Genomic DNA, 26,042 nt, shown 5'->3' with positions numbered 1-26,042 from the left:
AGTATTTATGGAGCACCTATTCTGTGCCAGGCGTTTTTGTTTTTGTTTTTTAAAGGTAAAGCTATCTTAATTTTTTATTTATTTATTTTATTTATTTATGGCTGTGTTGGGTCTTCATTTCTGTGCGAGGGCTTTCTCTAGTTGCGGCAAGTGGGGGCCCCTCTTCATCGCGGTGCGCGGGCCTCTCGCTATGGCGGCCTCTCTTGTTGCGGAGCACAGGCTCCAGACGCGCAGGCTCAGCAATTGTGGCTCACGGGCCTAGTTGCTCCGCGGCATGTGGGATCTTCCCAGACCAGGCCTCGGACCCGTGTCCCCTGCATTGGCAGGCAGATTCTCAACCACTGCACCACCAGGGAAGCCCTGTGCCAGGTGTTTTGCTGGGCCTTGACAAAGCTACACAAAGAATAAGAGAGACAGTTCCTGTCTCTAAGGGGAGGGGCAGGGCCAGTACAGAACAAGTAAATAGTTCATTGCCCTGCAGCTAAAGAGTCACTAGAATTCTGTAGGTATTAGGCGCTGCCTGGAAGAGTAACTGAAAGTGGGGTCCAGCTGCTCGCTGCTCAGAAGCCAATAAAGAGGCAAGGTTGGTGGAAAGGAATGTTTGCTTTATTTTGGATGCTGGCAACTGGGGTGGGGGGGGGGAGGGTGGACTCCTGTCCGAAGGCTGACTCCGCCCACTGACAATCGGGGGCAAGAGCTTTTATAGACAGAGGGAGGGGGCTACATGCAGAAACAGCACAGTCAGCTCCGACAGTCATCTTGAACTTGGTCATTGGTGGTCTGATCAGCGTCATCTTGATTGTTTTAGGTACAGTTAATCTTCAGTTCCAGGGTTGGTTTGTTTCCATTTCTTTGAGGCCCGTTCTCTGCATTGTGGCAGCTTATGTCATGGCTACAGCCTGGTCATCATGTGGTTAACTTCTTCCACCTGGTGTGGGTTTCGGTACCTACAAGACAGCTCACAGGATATGGCTCAGAATATTCTCTGTAGCCCTTGAGGAGAAACTAAAGGTTCTTGACTTTGCTTACTGACTAAACTATTATTGTTTAGTCCTGTTTGACTGCTTTTCTTTGGTTCTGCATTTTCTCACTTCTCTGATTAAACTTATCCTTTGGCTAAAGTTTTTCCACAGACAAAAGGCAGGCGGAGGACATGGGGGGCATAGACCATAGGGCCCTGCTCCATTTCAGAAGGCTTCTTATTATAATACGGCCACAGAACAAGAGTTGGGACCCTGTCCTGTTTCTTTTCCCCTTTCTGGAACCTGCCAGAATGAGTCAGAACATGTACCACTGCCAGAGACTGCCCTTCATCCCCTCCTCCCCCCGCAGGGCAGACTTAACCAAAACTCAGGTCTACCCTTGGCACAGACACTCAGGGCAGGAGATGAGAGCCGAGAACAGGTTGAGCAAGAGGGAGCCCCTTGCAGGGTGACCACTGGTCAGCTCCAACCATCTCCGGGCCTAGGGAGGGGATTCAGCAGCCAGCCCTACTTGTAATGCCCCCTCATCTCAGGCCTTCTGGTTTCAGGCCCTCTTAATCTCACATGATGCCACCAACCCAGCCTCTCCTCCCTCCAAGCCAAACTGCGGGGCAGCCTCCGTAACTCTGCAGAGTTGTGTGTGTGTATTTTTTTTTTAATTTTTAAAAAACTTTTATTAATTTTTTGGCTGCATTGGGTCTTCGTTGTGGTGCACTGGCTTACCGTTGCGGTGGCTTCTCGTTGCGGAGCATTGGCTCTAGGCGCTTGGGCTTTAGTAGTTGCAGCACATGGGCTCCGTAGTTGTGGCACACGGGCCCTAGAGCGTGCAGGCTCAGTAGTTGTGGCACACGGGCTTAGTTGCTCTGTGGCATGTGGGATCTTCCCGGACCAGGGCTCGAACCCGTGTCCCCTGCATGGGCAGGTGGATTCTTAACCACTGCGCCACAAGGGAAGTCCCAGTCACCTACAGTTTTAATACTTGGTTCTAACTACAAGCTCTTTGGTACACACTTTACTGCTGATCTTGTTGAAAAGGCAGCGTTGTTTTAGAGGTGAGGACAGAGAAAGGAAGACAGGGAGGAACAGCTGGGAGACTTGGGACTGGCTGTTGACAAATGTGTTTGAAGAATGAAGATGACTGAACCTCATTTAGGGAGCAGGATAGTGGATGAGAGGAGATATGGGCAAGACATTGCAGGCAAAGGAGGTGCAACTTCTTATTTACTTTTAGGTCTTTCCATCTATCATTATTATTCATTATGAAATGTTTTTGAAGGGAAACAGTTTGTTATATTTACAAACCTTAGGATGATTCTGCCACCTTTAAAATGTTCTTTAAAAATAATTTCTAGAATTTTGGCTTAAATTGGTTTTCGGATTTATTTTCAGACAGCTCTGCTTGTGTATCCATTAATTCTTTAACTTTGGACTCTAATGTCGTAAGAATTCCCAAGCAAATTAATCAAAAGTCAGTGTTGCAAATACTGGTTTGTGTATTGATGAGTATTGTGCAGCCTATACTTTAATAATTTTAACCCACTTAAAGAAATAATTTTGTTAGGTTTCTAAGAAATTGCATTTCTATTATAAATGTATTTTCAGTCAGTGCTGACCACTTTACCTTTATAGCTGTGTTCTCTCTTTTTCTGATTGTCTTCTTCAAAAAGAAAAGCAAAACCCAGACACAAAGAAATGGCTAACTTTCTGGTTGGATGTCCCTGGGGGTAAAAAAGTAGTTAATTGATAACTAACTCTGTGCCAGGCATTATTTGACCATCACAGAAACCCTGGAGTAGGTATTGTTATTATGTCTGTTTTACAGATGAGGAAACGGGTGATTGGAGAGTTTAACTTGCCTAAGCTAAACACTTTTGTGCTGTCAGAGGTGGATCTCAAATCTTCATCCTTTTTGCTGTGTCACCAGCATTGCAAAGAGGATTAAGGTGTAAATTTGTTCTTCTTCTCTCCCTCCCTTCCTTCATTTTTTTCTCCCTCACTCCCTTTCCCTCTCTTTCTTTTCTCTCTGTATTTTTTTTCTCAGTCTCCCCTTTCAATCTTTACACACAAACAAATAGAGTTTCTGTATGCCAGGCACAAATGCTCCACAATTAATTCAATTTTCCTATCAACTCTGTGAAGTAGGAACCATGATCATCAACGTCATACAGAGAAGAAAGCTGAGGCAGAAAGGGGTTAAGTAACTTGTCCAAGGTCAAACATCTTGTCAGTGTCATTTTAACACTAGAATATGAAATAAACAGGTGAGTTGTATTTTCTAGAATATTAATCTCATTAATGTAAGCCTTCCAAACAGGCACGACTCTTCCTTTCCCCGAAAAACTGGAAATGCCATAGCTGACAGATTAGCATGGTTTATGAAGGCGGAAAGGACGAGACTGGAAGCACTGTACCAGCCCATGAGGCAGCGTCAGGCGTCAAAGGGTCTGCTGTGTCCCGGAAACCCAACAAGACTTCTGTTGAGCAGAAGAGCGGGCCACGCAGCCGGGGGAAAACGAGGCTGAAGTCACCAGGGACAGAGCCTTAAACGCCAAGCTGGGGATTGCTCTTGGTAGGACCAGGGCCCCTGGGCCTGGCAGCTGGACCGAAGTCTCCCGGGAGGTGGACTCCGGGACGAGGACCTTCAAAGAGGAGGCGGGGCTGTTTGGAAGGGTCAAAACTGTAGTGGGAGAGCCCGGAAGGACTGTGCTGGGGTGGAGCTTGCGAAGCTGGAGTGACAGGGAGAGGAGGGATTGTGCAGGGGTGGAGTTTGCGAAGGAACAGGCCTCGTGGAGGGGCGGTCTCTTGGTGGGCGGGGGCTCCAGGAGGGGCGGAGCCCTCGGAGGGGGCGGGCCGAGTCCTACTGTGTCACAGCGTCAGCTCTGGAGGGACGGGCCTGAAGGGGCGGAGCCCGCAGGGGGCGTGACCTGCCTGACCACCTCTGCGAATCCCGTCCTGCTGGCAGCGCGACACCCGCAGCCCGTCGCCCTGCTCCGTGCCCACCAGCATGTCTTTCGTCCCAGTGGCCGAGGATTCCGACTTCCCCATCCACAACCTGCCCTACGGCGTCTTCTCCACCAAAGGCAACGTGAGCTGCAGCGCTCGGCTTCCGGGCGCGGGGAGGGAGGGCTTCCCCTCCGCCCGGGACCCCCACGCCACCTTCCTGCTCCGCCCCTGGCTTCAGCCCAGCCCTGCCACCTCCATCAGCACCCGACGGAGCAGGACGTCGGGCCCGTCGTTTCCCTGCTAGACGCCTCTCGCGAAGACCCCCGGTGTCATTTGGGGCCTAACGAGCGGTGCCTCGCATTCTCCTCCCTGGGGAGTGCGATGGGAGGTGGGGTGGAAGCAAGGGCCTTTTTTCTTTGGAGGGGCTGATCATGGAGAGTACTTGTGGGTTCATATCCCTCCTGGTAACTTTCTAGACGTGCAAGCTATTGAAATTCTCAGCCTCAGTTTCTGCAGGTTTGTGTGAGAATTAAACGCAAAATGAAACGGTACATATGAGTCTCCCTTTTAGGTAGGCAGAGCAAGTCCTATTATTATTACAGAGGAGTTGAAGCACAATCATACTCCCTACTCCGAAGTCTTTTGGCTTTGTTGTCTTCCCCCAAGGCACCACGTTGTGACCGGTTGTTTTCTCCCAGGTTAGCTTCTAACCCTAGAACTCGGGAAATATTATCTGACCCGGTATTTTCAGTAGCTCGGAGGGATGAGCGCCTTTGCTGGCAGTAGAGCCCTGGGATCTAAGAGGTTACGTTTCTTTACCTCCAGCTGGTCTTCTTTCAGCTCCCTGGGCTCCCTGGCATTCCCTTGCTGATCAGAAGAAGCCCTTTTGGGCAGAGAAATGAAATTTCACTTAGTAAGTGTAGTCTGATTGGCAGAAAGAAATCTTTGAAAACTGGGGGTTTATCAACAAATATATAAGAAGGTCCCTGGGTGGGGAAAGCAGATTCCCTTGGATTTATTCATGGTATTTTGGGCTTAGCTTTCTGCTCCCAACTTTAAAGGTAAACTCCTGATTCATAGAACCCCAGAATCTGCTTGCGCCCAAGTGTTGAGGAACCGTTTGCTAAATGGAGCTCCTGGCAGTTAGCCCCTTCCTGGAAACTGGGTTCCCTGCCCCCATGGCAAAAAATGCCTAGGTCTAGAAGATTCAACATGTGGTTTCACAACTGCCAGGCCTGGCCAGTTGTTGCAAGGATGCAAAAAGGTAACACTCAGTCCCCTGGAGGGCCGCAAATACAAATAAGAGGCATGTTAAACCTTAACCTGTGTTAGCCAAGTGCACTCTGCTGGCGAGCCCTCCCCTGCACTCCTCTGACACTTTGTCCTCAGCTGTGTGTCCTCAACCTTTACTCCACAAATCCATTAGGCAGAAGCCTTTGGGGGGTGGGGGGTGCTCTGACTTGCTCTCCCAGAAGGCTCTGGAATGAATGCCCCTTAGGGTATGGCTAGTGGCTTGCAGACTCCATGCCCCAGCTGTTCCACATTAGAATGTGCAAGGACAGCCACGAGGGAGGTTCACTGCCCTCTGAAAAGAGTGCTGGGGCTTGGGAGTGGGCCCCCTGGGCATTGCAGAAGGCTGAGGGCCTTCAGGCGGAAAAGGCTGTGTCTGAAGCTATGGCTGCAGGCACTGGACATTCCAAAGGCGGTGGCTGCCTGTCCAGGCTGACCTAGTCGCCAAGGCACAGCCTCCCTCTCCTCCATGCCAGTGGCCAGCCGTGCATAATTTGGGTAGAACATAGTGAATGAATCCGGCTTTCATTTTAGTCATTCTTTTATTCAGTGAATGCTTATGAACCCCAACTCTGGGCCAGATTCTGGACTGGGAGTTGGGGATCGAAGGCACACGGGACACCCTCCCTCCACCTTGGGTTGCTCATGGACTAGTAGAGCAGACCCTGGCTCTCTCTGTGAAGACAGGGACCGTGGCTTCTGAGAAACAGACGCTGCAGTCATCTGGAGCTGACGGCCAAGGTGCTCAAGTCCCCATGGTTCCGGCCCTGCCTCTGCCTCCAGACCCTCTGCTCTCTCCAGCCACACTGGCTGCCTTTCAGTTTCTGAAACATTCTTTTTTTTTTTTTTAAATGCACAACGTGAGAGTTGTGAGTTAAGTTTTTTTTTTTTTCCTAATTAATTAATTAATTTTTGGCTGTGTTGGGTCTTCGTTGCTGTGCGGGGGCTTTCTCTAGTTGTGGCAAGCAGGTGCCACTCTTCATCGCGGTGCGCGGGCCTCTCACTATCGCGGCCTCTCTTGTCGCGGAGCACAGGCTCCAGACGCGCAGGCTCAGTAGTTGTGGCTCACGGGCCCAGTTGCTCTGCGGTATGTGGGATCTTCCCAGACCAGGGCTCGAACCCGTGTCCCCTGCATTAGCAGGCAGACTCTCAACCACTGCGCCACCAGGGAAGCCCTTTTTTTTTTTTTTTTTTAAATATTTATTTATTTACTTCGGCTGTGCCGGGTCTTAGTTGCAGCACTGGGGATCTTTTAGTTGTAGCAAACTCTTAGTTGCAGCATGTGGAATCTAGTTCCTCAACCAGGGATCGAACCCAGGCCCCCTTCATTGGGGGCACAGAGTCTTAACTGCTGGACCACCACGGAAGTCCCAGTTTCTGGAACTTTCTAAGAGCAGTTTCCTGCCTCAGGACCTTCGCACGTATTGTTCTTTCTATTTGGAATACTCTTTTTTCCTACTCTATGTATGCCTGATTTCTTCTCACTCTTCTGGGCCCAGCTTAAATGTCACCTCCTCGGAGAGAGCTGTCCCCTAAGCACCCTCACTGAACGAGCTCCCCACTGAACTCCAGCCACAGTTATCGTCTGTCACCTCACCGTGTGCTTCCTTTTGCTTCTGGAGGGTGGGAACCATGTCTCTCCTCTATCGTCAGTGCTTCTGCAACCTTAGTATACTGCTGGGATGAATTAGATGCTCCATAAATTTTTTTGTCTGAGTGAATGTCTGCCCTGTGACTGGTCTCGTGATAAGAGATTTACAGATGTTAATCAACTGAATTCTCACTACAAACTTGCTGTTGTGCTACTGTCCCCATTTTACAGATGAGGAAACTGAGGCTCAGAGAGGCTAAGAATCCTGCTCCAGGTCTCACAGCCAGTAAGAGGCAGATTTGGGGTTGCACCCCACAGCTGTGAGCTCCCAAACCCCATGCTTTTCCCTCTGTCAAGCTGGGAGGTGGGTAAAGCTTTCCTTTGGACAACATTCTATCGGCTATGACCAAATGTTATAAAGCGGAGGCAACGCACACGCATTCTCTTAAAGTTAGACATAGGATATCTCTTACTAATTTGTCTCCCTCAGGTTATACATGGGAACCTGAGGCCCTCAGAAGACCAGAGACTTGTCCAAAATGATAAGATGGTGAATGACAGAGTAGGCAGGACCTCAGGGATCAGGAGTCTAACACTGAAGAAAATAACTCCCAACAGTTAAAGTAGAGGGACTCACTCTCTCAGGTCCTCACGTCTAGGTCTAGAAGATTCAACATGTGGTTTCACAGTTGCCAGGGTTTGGAACACAAGGGCAGCTTCTCGCCGTTGCTTGCAGCCGAGGAGACAGGCAGCCACACTTTTGATTAGGTCTCTGATGTTGCTCTGTGGCCTCGGCTCCTTCCTTCAGCTTGGTGTGGGGGCCAGGGTCAGAGAAGTGGCCCAGGGGTCTGCCTGCACATCCCCTGAGTGGGCAGCCGCTGGGGTCCAGGTGGCCCAGCTCATTGCCCAGGGAGATGAGGCCCAGCCTCTCCAGGCAGCTTCCTCATGGGCAGGGTCTGCCCGGGGCCTCAGGGCCAGGTGCGAGTGTGGCTCCGGTCTACCCCTGTGCACAGAGGGATAGCCATCTTCTCTCAGCCCCCTGAAATGAGCAGCCACTGGAGATAAGGCCAGCCAGTAGCCCCACCTCTAAACTCCCTGGGACTGAAATGGGAAAGCTGGTGGTTCGGGAGAGCTGGGAGCTCAGCTCAGGACAGAGCTTTAGGAGGTCGAGTCTGCAGACATGCTTTCAAGCTCCTTGTTGATGAGCAAACTTCAGGGCCATGTGGACAAAGGTCAGGCTTTGCCAAATATTTGCGACATTGTCACACTCAGGGCTGAAGCTGGGATTTGATGGTGCAGAAAGGAACTTTCCCTGCGTGCTCTGAGCAGTCTGGCTTCATGCTTCCTGGTGACCCGAGCTCTGCTCTGTTTGAGCCATAACAGAGGTCATTAGTCCAAGCCCCTGGCCCTCAGCACTGTGCCTGGGACATGCTCTGCTGTGCAGAGGAATTGCCCCCAAGGGAAGGCCTAGGTTAAACCTGAGAAATAATCCAGTTGCCTGGTGAGGTGGTGAGCGCTTCATCACCAGAGGCATTTAAGCAATACCTGAGGAGCTTTGCTGGGGCCTTTGCCTGGATAAGGGGCTTGGACTAGGCCTCTTTCAACTTACCCACTACAAGGGGTGTTTGATTTATTTTCCATTCAGGAAACACAGATTCTTTTCCCTTCTTGTCCGAGAGGCAAACATGGCACCAGGTTCTTCCCGGACAGAGATCACAGGGTCAATTTCAGCCCTTTGAGAGGCAAAGGGAGCTGGGGTACGGTGCTAAGGATCCAGTTCCTCAGTCCCTCTCCATAGAGGGCCATCTAAAGACAAGAGCCATGGGCTCGTAAATAGACAGACTTGCTGGGTAAGTGAGCCAAGCCCGGCTGAGGCTTTGCCCAGTGCTGACCATGCCACCTTCCTCCCAGCCAAGACCAAGGATCGGCGTGGCGATTGGTGACCAGATCCTAGACCTCAGTGTCATTAAGCACCTCTTCACTGGGCCTGTCCTCTCCCAACACCAGGATGTCTTTGATCAGGTAGGACATTGTGACATGGCTTGTCCTGGATCTCAGTGGCCTTTGTTGCAAATGCCACTAAGAAAATGCCCTTTGCCTTCCGTTTCTGATAGAGGTAGTGCCTTGAGGGCTCAGAGATTTTACTCGGATAAGGTTGGGGTGGTTGTGAGACAGACAGGCTGGCAGGAGGTAGCCTTGGGACAGCAGAGGGTGGATTCCTGGGTGAGGAGAGTGTCAGTCCCTCCGCAGTCCTAGGCCCTCTCCAGTTGTCTCTGAGATGATGCTCTCCAATAACTGGTTCATTTCCTCATTTTAAGCTGGTTGAGTCTCTGCTTGTTCCAGGCCAGTGCTGGGCCCTCTGAGGGAGGGAGCCATGAGCCCTGCCCTCCAGGTTTGATTCCAGCCTGGGAAGAAGGGACAGCTTTCCCCAAGTGCCCTCTGTGTTGCCACCACTTTAGGAGTCAGCCTGAAGGATACGTACATGAGTGATGGACGTGAATTCACTTCCCTGTAAACGGTCCAGGGCTTTGGTGTGCGTCCTCCCTCCCGTTCCATGGAAGGAAGATGATGTATATTGAGTACGTCCTATGTGCCAGGAGTTTTACACACATCTCTTGTTCAATTCTCACGACGACCCTCTGGCGTAGGAATGGAATCCTCACTAGATGGATGAGGGTCTAATCTGAAACGGGACACAATTCTCCCAGGTCACGTGGCTACAAGGATTGGAGCTGGGGTTGGAACTCTGGCCTGGAGAATCCACAAGTGCTTTTTCTGCTCCACTTCACTGGCTCAGAAACCTCTTCTTAACTTATGTGAAGGGGATTGGTGTAGACTGCAGTACCCCTGCAGACCGGAGGCCCCCCCGGAGGAATGCAGCCATCTTCACTGCAGGCGGGGCCAAGCTTAACCAGGCAGCTGTCTCAGATAGGAGCTCCCAGGCTTTGCCACTTGCCTGCAAGTCCATGAGGGGATGAAGCCCCATCAGGAGAGATGACACATCTCCCCAGCTCGATGAACAGATGACAGAACTAAGAACCAAAGTCCTGAGAGTTTGAATGAACTGGGATAAGTGACAGGGGACCCAGAAAGCTGGCCAGGCTCTCTCCTGTCAGTAGGAGGGGTAGCACAAGGGGCTTTCCCATGTGTGATCTTCTTTCTTCCTCCGCATCTTGGTCCTAGCCAACTCTCAACAGCTTCATGGGCCTGGGTCAGGCTGCCTGGAAGGAGGCAAGAGGATTGTTGCAGAACCTGCTGTCCGCCAGCCAAGCCAGGCTCAGAGATGACACGGAGCTTCGGAAGCGGTGAGGAGCCCGTGGACCATGGCGGGTGGGGAGGAGGGGACCTGGCTTGTCGGAAGAGGACGGTGTGGTCGTCGGGGACATTCCGAGTCACGGGTTGGCTGCCTTGACCTCATCCAGCCCTGACCTGCCTGGGCTGCATTTTGGTGGGAGGGCTCTGGGCCGACTGGGATTACCTCTCTGCCTGGACTGGGGTGTCCAGGCCATGCCTGGCCCACCGGCCCGCTTCCTTGTTCACTCAGCCATTCCTCATCAGCATCATTTGTGTCCTTGTCTGGTTTCCAAACAAGGGGTAATTTAGCCCGTTGCCTAGAGTGGAACATAGAAGCGGGGGAGAGGCAACTTGTCTTTAGTGGGTGGATGCGCATCCTGGGGTGGCCCCAGGCCGGTCTGGAAGTGCTCGCTGGAGATTGTGAGCAGGATTTGGGCCATGATCTAGGCTGAGCCTGTCAATGACCGAAGCTTGACCTTGAAGCCCCTTGTTCTGTGTTTCAGTGCATTCACCCCCCAGGCTTCCGCCACGATGCATCTTCCGGCCACCATAGGTGAGTCCAGTCTCTTTACCAGGATGCACACGGAGCAGCTGGCTGCTCGGGGGCAGGCACAGCTTGAGCAAAGGCCTGGCGAGCGGAGCCCGTGGGTGGGAGGGGTGTCCCCCACTCTTTTGCGAATTCCATTGTCTGTTGCAGGAAGTCTTGGCTCCTTGTTTCTTTTTCGTTTCTCAATTGGGAGTTCTCAAAACGAATTTTTAGTGAGGCAACTTTGTGTCGCATGTCGGGCGTGCTCTCCCGGCCCCTTCCGCCCACCTCTCCTTGTTCTCCCGCTCCGACCCCACTCGGAACTGGCCCTTCTCTGACCTGCGGCATCCAGGTCACTGACAGCATCTCCCGGCCTTTCCCCCGCAGGCGACTACACGGACTTCTATTCCTCTCGGCACCACGCCACCAACGTCGGAGTCATGTTCAGGGGCACAGAGAACGCATTGATGCCCAATTGGTATGTTCTGGACCAGTGTGTGGCTAAGTTCCAAGTCTGTCTTTACGTGCCCGGCAGTGTGTTGTCCCAGGAGCTGCCAAGTCCTCTCAGGTTAAGGAAACCCGGGAGGAAAGCTAACAATGACCATGATGTCACCGCTTCTGGAAACGGTGGCCTCAGACTCTGGTCCTCCTCTCCCCTCAGCCCTGGACCTGCTGTGGGATCGTGGGGACTTCCCTTAAGCTCTTTGATCTGGAGAACACGGGTTGGAATTAGATCCTGACTCACTCACATCCTTCCAGATCCTTTTGTTTGTAAGCTGTGAATTATGGTTCTATTGGCAAGTCTTCCATGCCAGCATTCTCCATACTTAGACTCTTCCGATGGATGAGAATCCTCAAGTGTGCCCAGTGCTGCGTTTTCTCAAAGTGTGGTCAGCTCGAAACGGGGGCTGCATTTATTTCTTTGATCCTCATAGGGGTTCTCAGGGGTTGCCAAGGCTATGACTGACAACCCCATTTCACAGGAAGGGAAACAGAGAAAGGGCAACTTGCCTGAGGACAAACAGGGCCAAAGGCTGTCTCCTAACTCCCAGGTCAAGGCCATTGCCGGAGCCTAGAACGCAGAGCCGAGATCCTTGCCCTTTGCTGTGTGTTGTCCTCTGGATGAGACGGTTATTCAGAGCACAGTGGCAGGCGCACGCCCCAGGCCGGGTGCCCTGGGCCACACACAGTCACTGGGGTGGACAGAGACTTTCCCCTCTTTTAGTGGGTGTTTCAGATAAGCTGTGCCAGAAGGGGCTGCGTCTGTCAGAACCAAGAGGAAGAAGGGGGAAGAGAGTGGGTTACGACCCAGAGAAGTTAAGCAGCCAGGCCAGGGTTGCAGAACAAGGCCAGGGTGCATCTAGGACTGCAGGAGGGCAATGAGTCAAGACTCTGGCCCTGTGCATGGTCCAGGCCAAGTGGGGGAGTCTCAGCCCATTTCCTTCTGCAGGGTAAGAGCAAACAGGCTTTCTCTCTCAATGTTTGATGCAAAGTGGTCGGTGGCTGTGCCTTTTTTACTTTATGCATATATCGTTTATTATAAAGGTAATATATGCTTGTTGTGATTAACCGAAACAGAAAATACATAAAATACATAAAGTAAAACACTAGAAATTTAAAATGTGCATACCATTGGACCCACAGTCTTACTTTCATGTATCTATCCTACAGAAATAATGTTTGTATTCAAGGACAAAGATGTTTACCAGCAGTCTGTCTAAGGACCCAAAGCTGGAAGCAATCTGAATGGTTATTGGTGGAGGACTAGTTGAAAAATCATGGTCTGTTCACAATATGAAATGTTTTGTAGCTGTTGAAAGAAAGATTTAGGATCAAAAGTCATGTGCATGATATATATATTTTTTAATAGATTTATTTAATTTATTTATTTATTTTTGGCTGTGTTGGGTCTTCGTTGCTGCAGGTGGGTTCCTTAGTTGTGGCACGTGGGCTCCTTGGTTGCAGCATGTGGACTCCTTAGTTGTGGCATGGAACTCTTAGTTGCAGCATGCATGTGGGATCTAGGTCCCTGACCAGGGATCAAACCTGGGCCCCCTGCATTGGGAGTGCGGAGTCTTAACCACCGCATCACTAGGGAAGTCACTGGTTATCCATTTTAAATATGGCAGTGTATACATGTTGATCCCAAACTCCCTGACTATTCCTTCTCCCTTTCATTTTTAATCTGAAAACATTTTGAAATTTACTTTGCACGTGTTAACAGTGTTGATGCTTTCTCTCTCTTTTCTTCATCAGGCTGCACTTACCAGTGGGCTACCACGGCCGTGCTTCCTCCATCGTGGTGTCTGGCACCCCAATCCGCAGGCCCATGGGACAGATGAGACCCGATGACTGTAAGTACCCTGCCGTGCTCCGCTCTGTGTCCCCACACCCTGAGTTCAATGCCTGGCACTCACTAGCCTCTCTTTCTGGTATGATTCCAGCTAAGCCTCCTGTGTATGGTGCCTGCAAACTCTTGGACTTCGAGTTGGAAATGGTAAACCATGTCTTGGTGTTTTATTGGCGTGGGGTCTGTATATACAGTAGGGCAGGAGAGCTCCCTGGGATGGCCGCCCTGGACAACGGGCCGTTCCCCGATCTCAGCCACGTTAATGGCAGTCCTGGGTCCCCACTTGGCCATCGGAAGTACTGTCCATCCTCATTATTCACTGATTCCGTATTTGTAAATTCACCTACTCAGTAACAGTTCGTTCGTAACCTCCAAGTCAATACTAGTGGGAGCTTTCGGGGGTCACCTGAGGGCATGCACAGGGTGGCAGAAAATTTGAGTCTCCCGATGTGCGTGTCCCCATCTGAGGTTGAACAAGGCCCTGCTCTGCCTTTGTGTCTCAGCTCTCATACTGCAAACAAGTGTCCTTTTTACTCTATTCAGTGCCACGTTATTTTCCGTTTTTGTGCTTTTCTTTGAGGTGCTAGCTAGTGTTCCCAAGCACAAGAAGGTTGTGATGTGCACCCTGTAGAAAACGTGTGTGCTGGATAAGCTGCCCTGGGGCCTGATAGTGCCTGTGCCTTGAGTTCATGTTCATGAATCAACCACATACAGGCAGACCTTGTCTTACTGCACTTTGCTACATTGCACTTCACAGATATTGCGTTTTTACAAATTGAAGGTTCGTGGCAACCCTGCATCGAGCAAAGTCTGCCGGTGCCATTTTTCCAACAGCGTTTGCTCACTTTGTGTCTCTGTGTCACATTTTGGTAATTCTCGTAATATTTCTTTTCTTTTTTTTTTTTAAATAAATTTATTTTATTTATTTATTTTTGGCTGCGTTGGGTCTTCGTTGCTGCGCGCGGGCTTTCTCTAGTTGTGGTGAGCAGGGGCTACTCTTCGTGTGGTGTGCGGGCTTCGCATTGCAGTGGCTTCTCTCGTTGCAGAGCATGGGCTCTAGGCGTGTGGCTTCAGTAGTTGTGGCACATGGGCTCACTAGTTGTGGCTCTCAGGCTCTAGAGTGCAGACTCAGTAGTTGTGGCGCACTGGCTTAGTTGCTCCGCTGCATGTGGGATCTTCCCGGACCAGGGCTCGAACCCGTGTCCCCTGCATTGGCAGGCGGATTCTTAACCACTGCGTCACCAGGGAAGTCCCCTCTCGTAATATTTCAAACTTTTTTTTTTTTGGCCATGCCACACGGCATGTGGGATCTCAGTTCCCCAACCAGGGATCAAACCCACGCTCCCCTGCAGTGGAAACACGGAGTCTTAACCACTGGACTGCCAGGGACGTCCCAATATTTCAAACTTTTTCATCATTATTGTATTCATTATGGTGATCTGTTATCGGTGATCATTGATGTCACTACTACAACTTGCTGAAGGCTCAGATGATGGTTAGCATTTTTTAGCCATAAATTATTTTTTAATTAAGATATGTACATTGATGGTTTAGACCTAATGCTAGTGCACACTTAATAGACTACAGTATAGTGTAAACATAACTTTTTTTTTTACTGGAGTTTCAGTTGATTTTTAAATTTTTTTTCTAAAGTTCTTTTTTTTAACCTTTTATTTCATATTGGAGTACAGTTGATTAACAATGTTGTGATAGTTTCAGGTGTACAGCAAAGTGATTCAGTTATACATATACATGTATCTATTCTTTTTCAAATTCTTTTCCCATTTAGGTTGTTACATAATATCAAGCAGAGTTCCCTGTGCTATACAGTAGGTCCTTGTTGGTTATCCATTTTACATATAGCAGTGTGTACATGTCAATCCCAAACTTCCTGACTATCCCTCCCCCCACCCAACCCCCAATCTTCCCCCCTGGTAACCGTAAGTTCGTTCTCTAAGTCTGTGAGTCTGTTTCTGTTTTGTAAATAAGTTCATTTGTATCATTTCTTTTTAGATTGCGCATATAAGCGATTTCATACATTTCTCTCTCTCTCTGACTTCACTTAGTATGACAGTCTCTAGGTCCATCCATGTTGCTGCAAATGGCATTATTTCATAAACATAACTAACTTTTATAAACACTGGGAAACCAAAAAAATTCGTGTGACTCGCTTTATTGAGATCTTCACTTAATTGTGGTAGTCTGGCACCAAACCTGAAATATGACCAAGGTAGGCCTGTATATGAAACCAGGTGTCCTTAAACAGACGCACATACAAAGCAAGGTTATATGCTGATTTGTTGATGTGAATGTTGTGACCAGAGGCTGGCAGGAACTTAACCCCGCAGTTCCCCTAGAAGCGATATACCTGTATTTGCTAACTAGGTGTTTCTAATGACTTTATAGAATATAATTATTACCAATAACAAGAATCAACTACATCAGCCCCGTTGCACTTGTGGCTGGACCTGCACAACCTCAGAACTGTGGTTATTTCAGGGCTGTGCATTTTTTTTAATTAAACTTATCTTGAGATCATTGTAGACCCACATGCAGGTATAAGAAACAGTACCGAGAGCTCCAGAATCCTTCACACACTCTACCCCAGTGTAACATCCTGCACAGCAAGATTGCCATCTCACAGCCAGATGTTGACATCAATCCAGTTGGTTCCCTCACCCCAAGGACCCCTCATGCTGCAGGGCTGTGCATTCTGAGAGGGACACTGAATTCCAGGAAGCCCCCAAGGTCAAGGGACCAGGAAAGAGATGGGAAGGAGGAGCTGAACTGGCTGGGAGGATCCAGGGACACCGGCAGTGTCTTCAGTCTCTGCCGGGTCGTCGGATGCTGGGTAGCGGAGCCAGGCCCGGGGCAGGGAGGTGCGGGCAGGCCATGGAGGGGGCTTCTCATAGTCAGCACTCAGGGCTTCAGGTGATGCTCAAGAGTGTCTCCTCATGCAGGTGGACGGAAGGGGCTGCGGAGTCCGCTGGTGGGGCTGGGGGCGTGGGAATCTAGGTTGATTGGAGGCAGGCTGGACCTCCCTGTAGTTCCAGCCCTGCCTTGTGATTTCTTTGGATTCTGTCCAGAGGAGGGGAGCAAGTGGGCACTAGTCCTCTAGTCCCAGCAGGGCGTTACCGGCCAGCCCTCTGCCCCCTGATGCCTTTGTGAGGCTGCCCCGTGAACCCTAAGAGGAGGTTTCCCAACACAGATCCCCCAGAGCAGGGCCCCCTGGTTGGGGGCCAGGGTCTTCTCTCTGGGGGAACGGAGGACTCTGCAGACAGATGCTTCACCTGTGTTGGTTCCTGTTTCGGGGAGGGGGCAGGGGGGTGGTGGAAGGGGTGGGCATGATATCGACCAGGGTTCTTGGCCTCCTTAATTAATAGAAATTGACTAGAGGCAGACAAATTCAGGCAAGGCTTTACTGGGGCCCCTGCTGCTGCAGCAGGGGGCAGCGAGAACCAACAACAGTTTCCCTTGCTTGCTCCCTGAGCTGGGGGTGGGGGGGTGGGCGGGGGGGGGGAGGGGCGGGGCGAGCTTGTTCCTTATCTGGGGTGAGGGTAGAGGTGTGTCCAGGGGTTGGGCCGGAGGGGTGGCTTAGGTGTTTTGCCCACCCCTTAGGTGGTGGTGTGTGCAGGGGGCATGCGCAGTACCCTGCTTTTGTTCCCAACACCGTTTTTGCTCCCAGCTCTTCAGAAATGGCACTTGGGTTTTTTGGTCTTTTGTATCTTTTTGTCCATAATTTGACCCAACTGCTCATGCACGCGGTTATTTTTAGTCCCATTTAGTTTCTTTGCATTTTGTTGCTCAAGGAGAGGTTTGTCTAGGTGCAAGCACTGCAGCAAAGGGTCCCAGGTCCCAGATGGTCTCAGGCAGAGGAAAAACAGAAAGTCAGAGTGTGGAGAAACAATGACGGGTAGGGAGCACAGATAATCTTGACGATGGTGGTTAGATTCGCTATAAGATGGCATCTTTTTTTTTTTTTTTTTTAGAATCTTGACAAAAATTTGCAATGTTTAAACACTGTCACAGAATGACTATAACTGCAGCCTAGGTCCTGCAAATGTCATAGCTGATTTTGTGTGCTTTTGAGTTATCTTCTCAGTTTTTTCCCCCAATGATATCTACATATTCTCTTGTTTCCTGCACGTTGTGCTGATGATGCTTTCCTCTGAGACGGTGGGTGATGGGTTGGGGTGTGGGATACGCCCCGGCAGACTCTCTTTGCTGCATCACAGAGGCCTTCTGATTTTTTGTGATAGGAATACAAACCCTGATATTTTCATTTTTCACAAGCCTGGTGTAGCTGTCAAATCTTAAAATGCAGAGCACGGTATCGGGTGAAGGGGAAAGGGCAGAGGTGTGGAGTGGGCTGAAGGAGGGAAAGGGGGCTGCCTTGGTGATCAGGGGCCATGAGTGGGGGCTCTGGGTGGGCACTGGCAAGCAGCTGCTCACCATGTCCCCGGGGTAGCCGTCTGTCTACTCGGGTGCCAGTCATGACATAGAAATACAGTGGATTCGAACACAGCGGTCCAGGTCCCTAGCCGGGGTTTGGAAATGCCTGACCTTTACCCTCCAGGCAAGTGACCTGGGGCAGCAGGTCAGAGCCAGATTCTCATCAACTTTTCCCCTTGTCAGGCTTTCTTTGTAGGCCCTGGGAACAAATTTGGAGAGCCGATCCCCATTTCTAAGGCCCATGAGCACATTTTTGGAATGGTCCTTATGAACGACTGGAGTGGTAATTACGGGATGTCGGGCGTCCTGGTGTTGAGTTTCCTGCGCGCACTCTGCTCTGGGTGAAGGCTGGGTATTTGGGAAGCCGTAGATGGTCTCCTGGGTCTGGTGCCGGTCAAAGTGGCTGAGAGCACAGGCTTGGGTATCAAACAGACCTCTCAGCTCTGAGCTCTTGGCCAGTTACTTCACCTCTCTGAGCTCCAGTTTTCTTGTAAGTTGAACAGGGACAAGGCTGATGTCACAGCTAGTATGTTTGAGCAATTTTGTGCCAGGCCCAGGGCTGAATACGTCACATGGACTCTCCTGCCAGATCCCTACGAGACACTGATAATGTTACTATTCCTATTTTACACGGGTGAGGAATGAGGCACAAGGACCACGTCAGCTAGTTGCTGAGCTAAGTTTTCAAACAGAGCAGCCCGGTTTCTGAGCCCATGTCAACCCCTCTGCCATTTGTAGGAGGACAGTGGTGCCGTGAATCTCAGCAAGTGTTGCCTCCCAGTATGGGGATGAGCTTCCAACCCCTTCATGGGGAAGTATCCTGCCTGCCCTTTGGTCATCCTTCTCTTCGCTGCAGCCTGACACAGTGACCTCAGAGGACCTCTGTCCTTGGTCCTGGGGCAGCCAGCCTGGTTGGGGCCAGAGCACGGGGGTGGGGGAGGGCTGTGCTGAGTGTCTGTGCTCCTTGGTCAAGGGGAGCGGGGAGCCTTGCTGCGGGGCCCGGTCAGCCTTTGTAAGCCCTGCTCGGCCCTTCTTCTGTAGCTCGAGACATTCAGAAGTGGGAGTACGTCCCTCTTGGGCCGTTCCTCGGGAAGAGTTTTGGAACCACCATCTCTCCGTGGGTGGTGCCCATGGATGCCCTCATGCCCTTTGCTGTGCCCAACCCGGAGCAGGTAAGCACGGCCTCTGCAAGAAGTCCCAATCCCAGGCCCCTCTGCCTCCGAGGCTGTTTGCCCACCAGGCCTGGAGAGGGTCTGGAGGATGCCCATGTGCTGGGGGTCCTGGTTGTGGGGACCTCCAGGCAGGCATGGCACTAATCATTCTGCCTTGTGCTTTCCCTGCCCCCTGCACAGTTCTTGAGGAGAACATGGAATTTTGTAACCTTTAGAATCCTCTGAGGCTGGGAACTGGCCAGTTGGCAGAAAAAGGGGTCCCTTCCAGTATCACCACATTGCACAACTTTCCAGGTCAACAAGTTGTGTTCTGTGTGATGGCGCCCCCTGGAGTCCAACTGATAGAATGCAGCGTGGAGTCAGACAGCAAGGCGTCCGTCCTGGCCCTGAGCCTCGTGTCCCCCGAGCCTCCTGTCCCTGCACCACTGTCCAGGCCCGTCTCACAATCCTAGCCCTCACTCCTCAGCCTGTCCCAGTCTGGCCGCTGCTCCCACCCCATCAGCACCGGTGGTCTCACCAAAGTGCCCAGTGACCTTGGTCAGTGCCGGGGCCTTGTGCCCTCTTCAGTGTGGACCCGTTGGTGGCCCCCTACTCTTCCTAGGCACTCTCTCCCCCTGGCTTCTGGCATGTGACCTGTCCTGGTTCTCCTGTATCTCCTAGAGTCCTGTGACGCTCCAGCCGACTCCGTCCTCCACATGGGGGCAGCCCTAGCTGAGCTCTGAGCCTTGCCCTTCCCCCGGTCCCGTTCCCCCTCGCCTGAACATCTCGCCTTGCTCACACGTGGCTCCTGGACACCTCTCAGCCTTCCTGTCATCCCATGGAGCTGTGCTCCGACACTTGGAGTCTTTCCCCACAGACCGGTGCCTCGTGAAGCTCCTGTGCGGCCCTCACCCTGTCCCCTTGCTCCCTCCTCTACCGCTCATGCCACAGTATCTCCCTCCCCATCATTTTCAGTCGCAGAGACTTGTCTCTTCCGTCTTTGGTGAGTCCCGCCCTCCCAGGACCGCCTGGCCTGCCGTCACACGCCCTGCTCGTCCCCTCCAGGCTCCATCCCTGGTCCAGATCTCTGTTCACAGGCACTGCTGCACCCTTGCCAGAGACCTCTGGCCTCTGTCTCTCTTCATGCCAGCCCTTCCCAAATACCCTTTACGTGCAACCTTGACGACCCTTGCCACTTCTGAACGATTATTTATTGAATGCTTTTCTTTAAAACAGCTTCCATCTGAAAACTCTCATAATGTATTTAGAAAAGGAACTTTATGTCCCTATCCGCATTACTAGCCACCAAGTTAATCATAAAAAGAAACACATAACCATTAAAATCACCCCGCATTGTCTCATGGCCCACTAGTGATGCAGGTACATGTTGCTCTTTGGGAAAACACTGCTTTTGGCCAAAGTGCAGACCTTCTGGCCTGCCTACCAAAGCTGCCTACACACTGAATCCAGCACTAGAAGGGCTGAGCGCCTCTGTCGGCAGCCCCTGCCTTCCGCCTTCCCTTTCTGTTGGCCTGGCCTCTCCCTGCAGGCCTGGCTTTGTTCCCGCGTCTCTGGCCTTCCCGCTGTCTGCTTCCCACTGTCTCCCTTCCCCAGCGCTCCCCTCCCTGGCTTTCTGGGTCCTCTCTCTACCTTTGACCTGCCGATGCCTCTCCCTCGGCTGCTTTTCCCCAAGTCTAGCACACATGACCACCCTCGCTCCCCAGTGTCCAGGGACACAGTGCCAAGCCCTGGAGAGGGGACACCCCTTCCCCCTCAGGTTCTCTCTGCCAGCTGCTCTGCTGGGCTGTGGGGCTCAGCCTGGGCCAGCTCGGCCCGCTGGCCCAGCCCCTCTGTGCTGTGCTCTTGCCCTCACAGGACCCCAAGCCCCTGCCGTATCTCCGCCATGACCAGCCCTACACGTTCGACATCAACCTCTCTGTCACCCTGAAAGGTACTGTCGTGGGGTCGAAGGGTGTGTCCAGCAGCTAGGTGGACGCCTGTGCCCAAGTGCCATTGCCCAGGTGGCTGCTGAGCTTCTGAAGGGGGGAGGTGAGGGGGTGCCACCTGCTGCAGACTGGGAGACACGTGGGGCTCTTGTAAAGGACGGGAAGGGACACCCTTGTGCTCATTGGGAACCGCACGGGGCCCACGTGGCCTTAGCCCCACAGCACAGGGCTCTCAGCTGCTAGGGCCAGAAACCGTGGAGTCTGGGACCTTCACCCTCCACTTGAGTCCCCTCTCCAGCCTCTCCAACCAAAGTCTGCCCAGCCTCTGCTCACACGCCACTGCCAACCCCTCACCCTTGGGTGGCATGTTTTATCCAGTGCCATTTGAAAGCCTGTCCTCGTGGGCCTGGCTCTGTCCTCCGGGACCACACGGAGGCAGCACACCCAGCCCCCGGTCCTGCTCTCGGTCAGCCCTGAGAGCCTCGCAGCAGGGCCCGTGTCCCCCTGAGGCTGCCCCGCTGGGCTGAGTTAATAGGCCAGTGGAGCAGTAGTAAGAGAGAGCCGGGCTCTGCAGGCCACGGCTGGGGTTCGAGTCTTGGTTCTGCCCCTGCCCAGCGGTGGGACTTTGGACAAGTTACTGAATCTGTCTGTGCCAGTTTGTCGTCTGGAAAGTGGGATAATGGTGGCATCGACTTCAAGGTGTAATTGTGAGCGGTAAGCAAGTCGATTCACATCAAGGTCTAGAACAGCACCTGCACCTGGGTAGAATCAGGTGTCATTTTCCGATCCTGATGGGGGCCCTTGGCGCTGGGAGAGGGCTAGTCTGGGGGATGCACACAGACCTCCTGGGCCACGCTCTGGCCAATCTCTTTTCTTCCTAGATCTCTCTCCTCCTTTTGTCCTGTTTATATACCCCAGGCTCTGCTGTGGCTCTCTCACTGCAGCTTCCAGGGTCTCCATCCTTCACGGAGGTGATTCTGGCAGCAGGCCATGTCCGCCAGGAAGAGGAGGGAGCTGTCTCTCTCGGGAGTAGGATGCTCTACACAAGAAAGGGCTCCTAGGAAGAGCCTCGTAGCCACCAGAGCGCCCCTGGAAACCTGTGCTGGCCCCACTCTTTCACCTTATCAATTGGGAAAGTGAGGCTCAGAGAGCAAAAGGGATGCACCCCGAGTCGTTTAGCCGGCTGATGGAAAGGCTGAGACTACAGCCAAATGTCATAAGCTCTGGGCTGGTGTCCTCCTACCCACAAATGCCTCTTTGGAGCTCATTTCTGTCTTGTTTTCATCCTGCCCATCTGGAAACATCCAGGGGAGTGCACTGTCGGAGAAAGGGACAAGATTATCAAGAAGGTGCAGTGCCCAGAGATGTCGAAAGACCTGGAAGAGGGAGGACCGAGTGCAGGGATGGCTTCCAAGACCCTTCCCCACACCAGTCCTGAATGTGCAGTTCTGATGTTCTGAGTTGGGGTCTGGGTGAAGCAGGCTTGGGGGACCCTGACCTTCCATGGGGCCGATGAGCACACCTGTTCTGTGCAGCCTCAGAAAGGAAGACAGGGCCAGGGGAGGAAGGCCAGTCCTTGGGGAGTAGAAGAGCTTTCTGATTCTTAGCACTCTTCAGAAATGGTACAGCAATGGCCTGGTACCTCGTGTGTAGTAGATGTGTAATTGTTTAATAAATATTGTTGAAATAGTAGCACATTATCCATCACGGGAGGAGTTTGGCAGGGGACAGATGGCCCCAGCTGTCCAAAGGGCTCTGGGGGGTATGGCAAGTCTGTTTCAACTTGTACACTATCTCCAGTTGATGATCAGCTTCCAGGAGCATCGTGTTAAGGGGGGTTCTGAGGCTACATCTGATCTCAGAGGATACCAGTACTGTGATCAATTTGTGCTGTCTGCCATGGGTGTGGGAGGAGGAAGTGGTGTCTTGTGTGCATCTCTTTGCCATCCGTGGACTAGATCCTCTCTGTGGAAGGCTCCCAGCTCTGATATCCTATGAGCTCATTGGTTCATGGACTCTTTAGGTAGAATCACATTAGATAATGGGAAGCTTAAACCACAAAACAATTCCCCCTACAAGGTGGGTCCCTCCCTCCTTGATGAATAGAATTAAGTCTCTTTGTCAATGTTACTTGTCTACCCAACAGGAGAAGGAATGAACCAAGCCGCTACCATATGCAGGTCCAATTTTAAGGTAAGCTTTGAAGTTAGGCGAACTGCTTTTTGGAAGTGAGGGAGACCTGTCTTCCTGGGAGGACCAGGGCAATAGCATCCATTTTGGGCTCTGATGATGGGTCAGCATGTGGGCCTAGAGCTTCCATGGCGCTGTTTCTTTCCAAAGAGGCCAGGAGGTCACAGAGACCCCTCCAGATGGAGGCTGCGTGGACACGGCCAGTGCTTTTCCTGGGGAATAATAGATATTCCTCTAAGGGGCTAGTCCCTGACTTCTCCTGTCTTTCCAGGGGCTGGGTTGATCAGAGTGACTTATTTTTTTAAAGTGAACTTTTAATTGAAGCATAACACATAAATATGAAGTTGCACACGTTATAAGTGAACAGCTCAATGAATTCTCACAAAACAACATCCCTGTGCAGCCAGCACCCAGATCAAGAAATAGGAAACTTCCAGGACCTCAGCTGTCCCCTGGGGCCCCTTCCAGGCACATCACCACTCTCCCCATCAGGTGTAAACTCTCTGCTGACTTCTGTTACCCTACATTCATTTTGTCTGTTTTTTAAATTTTATAAAAACGGAATCATATGGTATATGCTCTTTTCTGTCTGGCTTCTTTTGTTCTAACATGTTTCTGAGCTTCAACCATGTTGCAGTTTGCAGTGGCAGTTCATGATTCTTGGCTGTTGTATCGTGTTCACAGTATAAATGTTCCACAATTGATTTTTCCATTCTACTCTTGATGGACATTTGGGTTTCCATTTTTTTTTGGTAGAGTTACTGTGAACATTCTAGTCCAAGTCTTTTGGTGCATGTATGTGCGCATGTCTGTTGGGTGGATATCCAGGAGTAGAATTGCTGGGTCATAGAGGATATATATCCATACTCAGCTGAGGGGTACTTCCAAACACTTTTCCAAAGGGCTTGTTCCAGTTTATACTCACACGAGCAGCATGTAAGCGTTTTGGCTGCTCCACATCCAAGTCAACACGTGATGTCGCCGGCCTTTTCATTTCCGCCTTTCTGGGGGATTGTGATTTCGGTTTGCATCTCCCTAAAGACTGATGCAGCTGGGCACCTTGTCATATGCTCCTTGACCACTTGAACATCCTCTGATTCAATGTATTCCTTTTTCCTCCAGTCTCCCTTCTAATTTAACTTTATTCTGGGCTCCTTAGGCTAAGAAGGAATAAGGGGGCCTCCTTGAAGGGGTCTCTTGGGTAAGAATCCATTTCTAAGATTTCCCCTGCCTGGATGTGTAGCTCCAGGGGTGGCAGATCTGAGAAGCTGTGACCTTGGAGAGGCGCAGGCGTGCCGCCTCTGAGCTGCTCGGGGGGCGTGTGGTCCTCGGCCGCCCCCACCAAGCCTGACCTCCTTTAGTGCTCCTTCATTCCTCAGTCTGCTCTGAGGTCCTGTTTGAGTCGTTCATCTCTGTTGCCCAGTGTCTATTCCAAAGCCCAGGGTGGGAGAATGGAAAGGAGGTCTTTGCTCATGAGAAGCTTCTGCTATGACGAGGACCTAGACCTTGTCAACTTAGGACTCAATCGCAGGACAGAGTGGAATTATGGTCAGATGAGCACATTGCAGATTGAGGGTCTGAGCAGTGAGGTCGGCTCCTCGGGGAGCGCTTCTTGGAGAAGGTGAGTTAGGGGAGGGCTGGAAGGAGCAGAGGAGCCGGGGCTGTAGCTGGTGAAGGTCCGGGGAGAGAGACGGGCAGGGTCACAGGGTAGCTGCAGGAGGACAGCTTGTCCTTGCTCTGAGGGCCGGGAGAGAGCCCAGGGAAGGCCTCAGTGAGTGGCGCAGGCTGGCAGACTGCTCCAGGAGGCTGGGAGAAGCCCGCCCCTGCCCGTCCCCACCTCTGTGTCCCTCGCCCGCAGTATATGTACTGGACGATGCTGCAGCAGCTCACTCACCACTCTGTCAACGGCTGCAACCTGCGGCCGGGGGACCTCTTGGCTTCTGGAACCATCAGCGGGCCGGTGAGTATCTGATTGCCTTGGGGGCTGCCCACCTGGAGTACCCCTATTCCCCCTACAGACTGGCGGGCCCTCAGCTCTCCCTTGAGAAGGGATTCCAGCCCGAAGCAGGTGTATCTTTCAACTCTGTCCTACTCAGAGCTTCATCCATCTCTGGGTGCAGAAGGGGCTTCTTTTTCAAATTCAGAAGAGGCTGGTGTAGGGATGAGAGGCTGTGTCTGTGTACTGGGGGAGAGTGAGAGTGACACGGGGGCAGACTTGGGAAGTCACTACAGTGTCTGGTTGTCACCACCTCACAGTGCGCCCACCCAGGATGAGTGGCCCCACTGATCCCCCCCCTCCATGAGCCCTTGGTGATGACTTTGGGGTGGTGCATGTACCAGTCACTTCCGGCAAGGTCGAGACTGCAGGCCCTTTGATGGAGAGTCTCTTCCCATTGGGTGGGGTCAGGCACGACAGCATCTGGGTAAGCCGCAGTCTCTGCAGTGGGCAGGGGCCTGGCAGGAGGGGCCTGGGCATGCTCCTCCAGCATCCTGCACCTCCGAGTCCTGAATGGAGTGAGCAGGGCAGGTAGGGTGCCCGGCCTCGAGGACACTTCTGCAGTGGTCCCACCGAGGCAGGGTCTCTGAGGGCCACGGGACCCCCCGCCCCTTCCCAGCACCCCGGCCCCCGCCTTGCTAACCGCCGTCCACACCAGATCCGCCACACTCACCATGATGTAAATACATAGCACACCTTCTTCCCTTTCCCGTCATGAAGGAGCCAGAGAGCTTTGGCTGCATGCTGGAGCTGTCGTGGAGGGGAACGAGGGCCATAGAGCTGGGGAATGGACAGACCAGGAAGTTTCTGCTGGACGGGGATGAAGTCATCATCACAGGTGAGGGGGGCGGGGCCTGCGGGCATCCTCTCCTCCTCGCCCGCGGGCGCCGTCCTAACCGTCTGGCCAGGAAGCCATCTGTCCCAACTCGTCCCCACTCTGGCAGTCCCAGGTCTGTGTCTGCTTGTACTGGCCTTCGCCCCAACCCTGGCTGCCGGGGACTTTATTTTTGTTTAAATTAAAAAATTTTTTTTATCTTTTGGCTGCACCGCGCGGCATGTGGGATCTTAGCTCCCCGACCAGGGATCAAACCCACGGCCCCTGCATCGGAAGCACAGAGTCTTAACCACTAGACCGCCAGGGAAGTCCCTGCCAGGGACTTTAAATCTGAGTCTCCCTGAACCAAAAAGACTGCAGAAGTCCTGCTTTGTCTCCTTCCTCCCTGAGCAAAATTCTAAAATAATGACAGGTTCCCATTGTTCTGGACTCTGCAGTGCAAAGACCCTGTGTCCTCTGACCTTGTGCCCTATGACCCTGTGCCTTATGACCTGG

General features: G+C 52.0%; 1 protein-coding gene across 5 annotated transcripts in view; it reads left to right on the top strand.

Moving 5' to 3' along the window:
• The first annotated feature begins 3,881 nt into the window (after positions 1 to 3,881).
• Positions 3,882 to 26,042, top strand: part of FAH (fumarylacetoacetate hydrolase) — a 35,025-nt gene continuing 12,864 nt past the window's right edge. For 3 of the 5 annotated variants that reach the window (XR_014260301.1, XM_082448799.1, XM_082448798.1), the window contains exons 1-13: positions 3,882 to 4,068; positions 8,719 to 8,829; positions 9,991 to 10,112; positions 10,605 to 10,654; positions 11,015 to 11,105; positions 12,884 to 12,981; positions 13,072 to 13,124; positions 17,613 to 17,712; positions 18,471 to 18,601; positions 20,456 to 20,531; positions 22,673 to 22,719; positions 24,575 to 24,676; positions 25,433 to 25,550. Coding sequence is in view for 4 of the 5 variants with exons in the window: in XM_082448799.1 (XP_082304925.1) it covers positions 3,988 to 4,068; positions 8,719 to 8,829; positions 9,991 to 10,112; positions 10,605 to 10,654; positions 11,015 to 11,105; positions 12,884 to 12,981; positions 13,072 to 13,124; positions 17,613 to 17,712; positions 18,471 to 18,601; positions 20,456 to 20,531; positions 22,673 to 22,719; positions 24,575 to 24,676; positions 25,433 to 25,550 (1,180 nt within the window). In the remaining variant the exon portion in view is untranslated. The remainder of the gene's footprint in view (positions 4,069 to 8,718; positions 8,830 to 9,990; positions 10,113 to 10,604; positions 10,655 to 11,014; positions 11,106 to 12,883; positions 12,982 to 13,071; positions 13,125 to 17,612; positions 17,713 to 18,470; positions 18,602 to 20,455; positions 20,532 to 22,672; positions 22,720 to 24,574; positions 24,677 to 25,432; positions 25,551 to 26,042) is intronic. The other 2 variants (XM_082448797.1, XM_082448800.1) reach the window with 2 other exon arrangements.

The sequence above is a fragment of the Balaenoptera physalus genome, assembly GCF_965194825.1.
Source record: "Balaenoptera physalus genome assembly, chromosome: 2".
NCBI lineage: Eukaryota > Metazoa > Chordata > Mammalia > Artiodactyla > Balaenopteridae > Balaenoptera > Balaenoptera physalus.
Note: the sequence above shows the minus strand (reverse complement) of the source record. Positions and strands in the feature narration are given on the sequence as shown.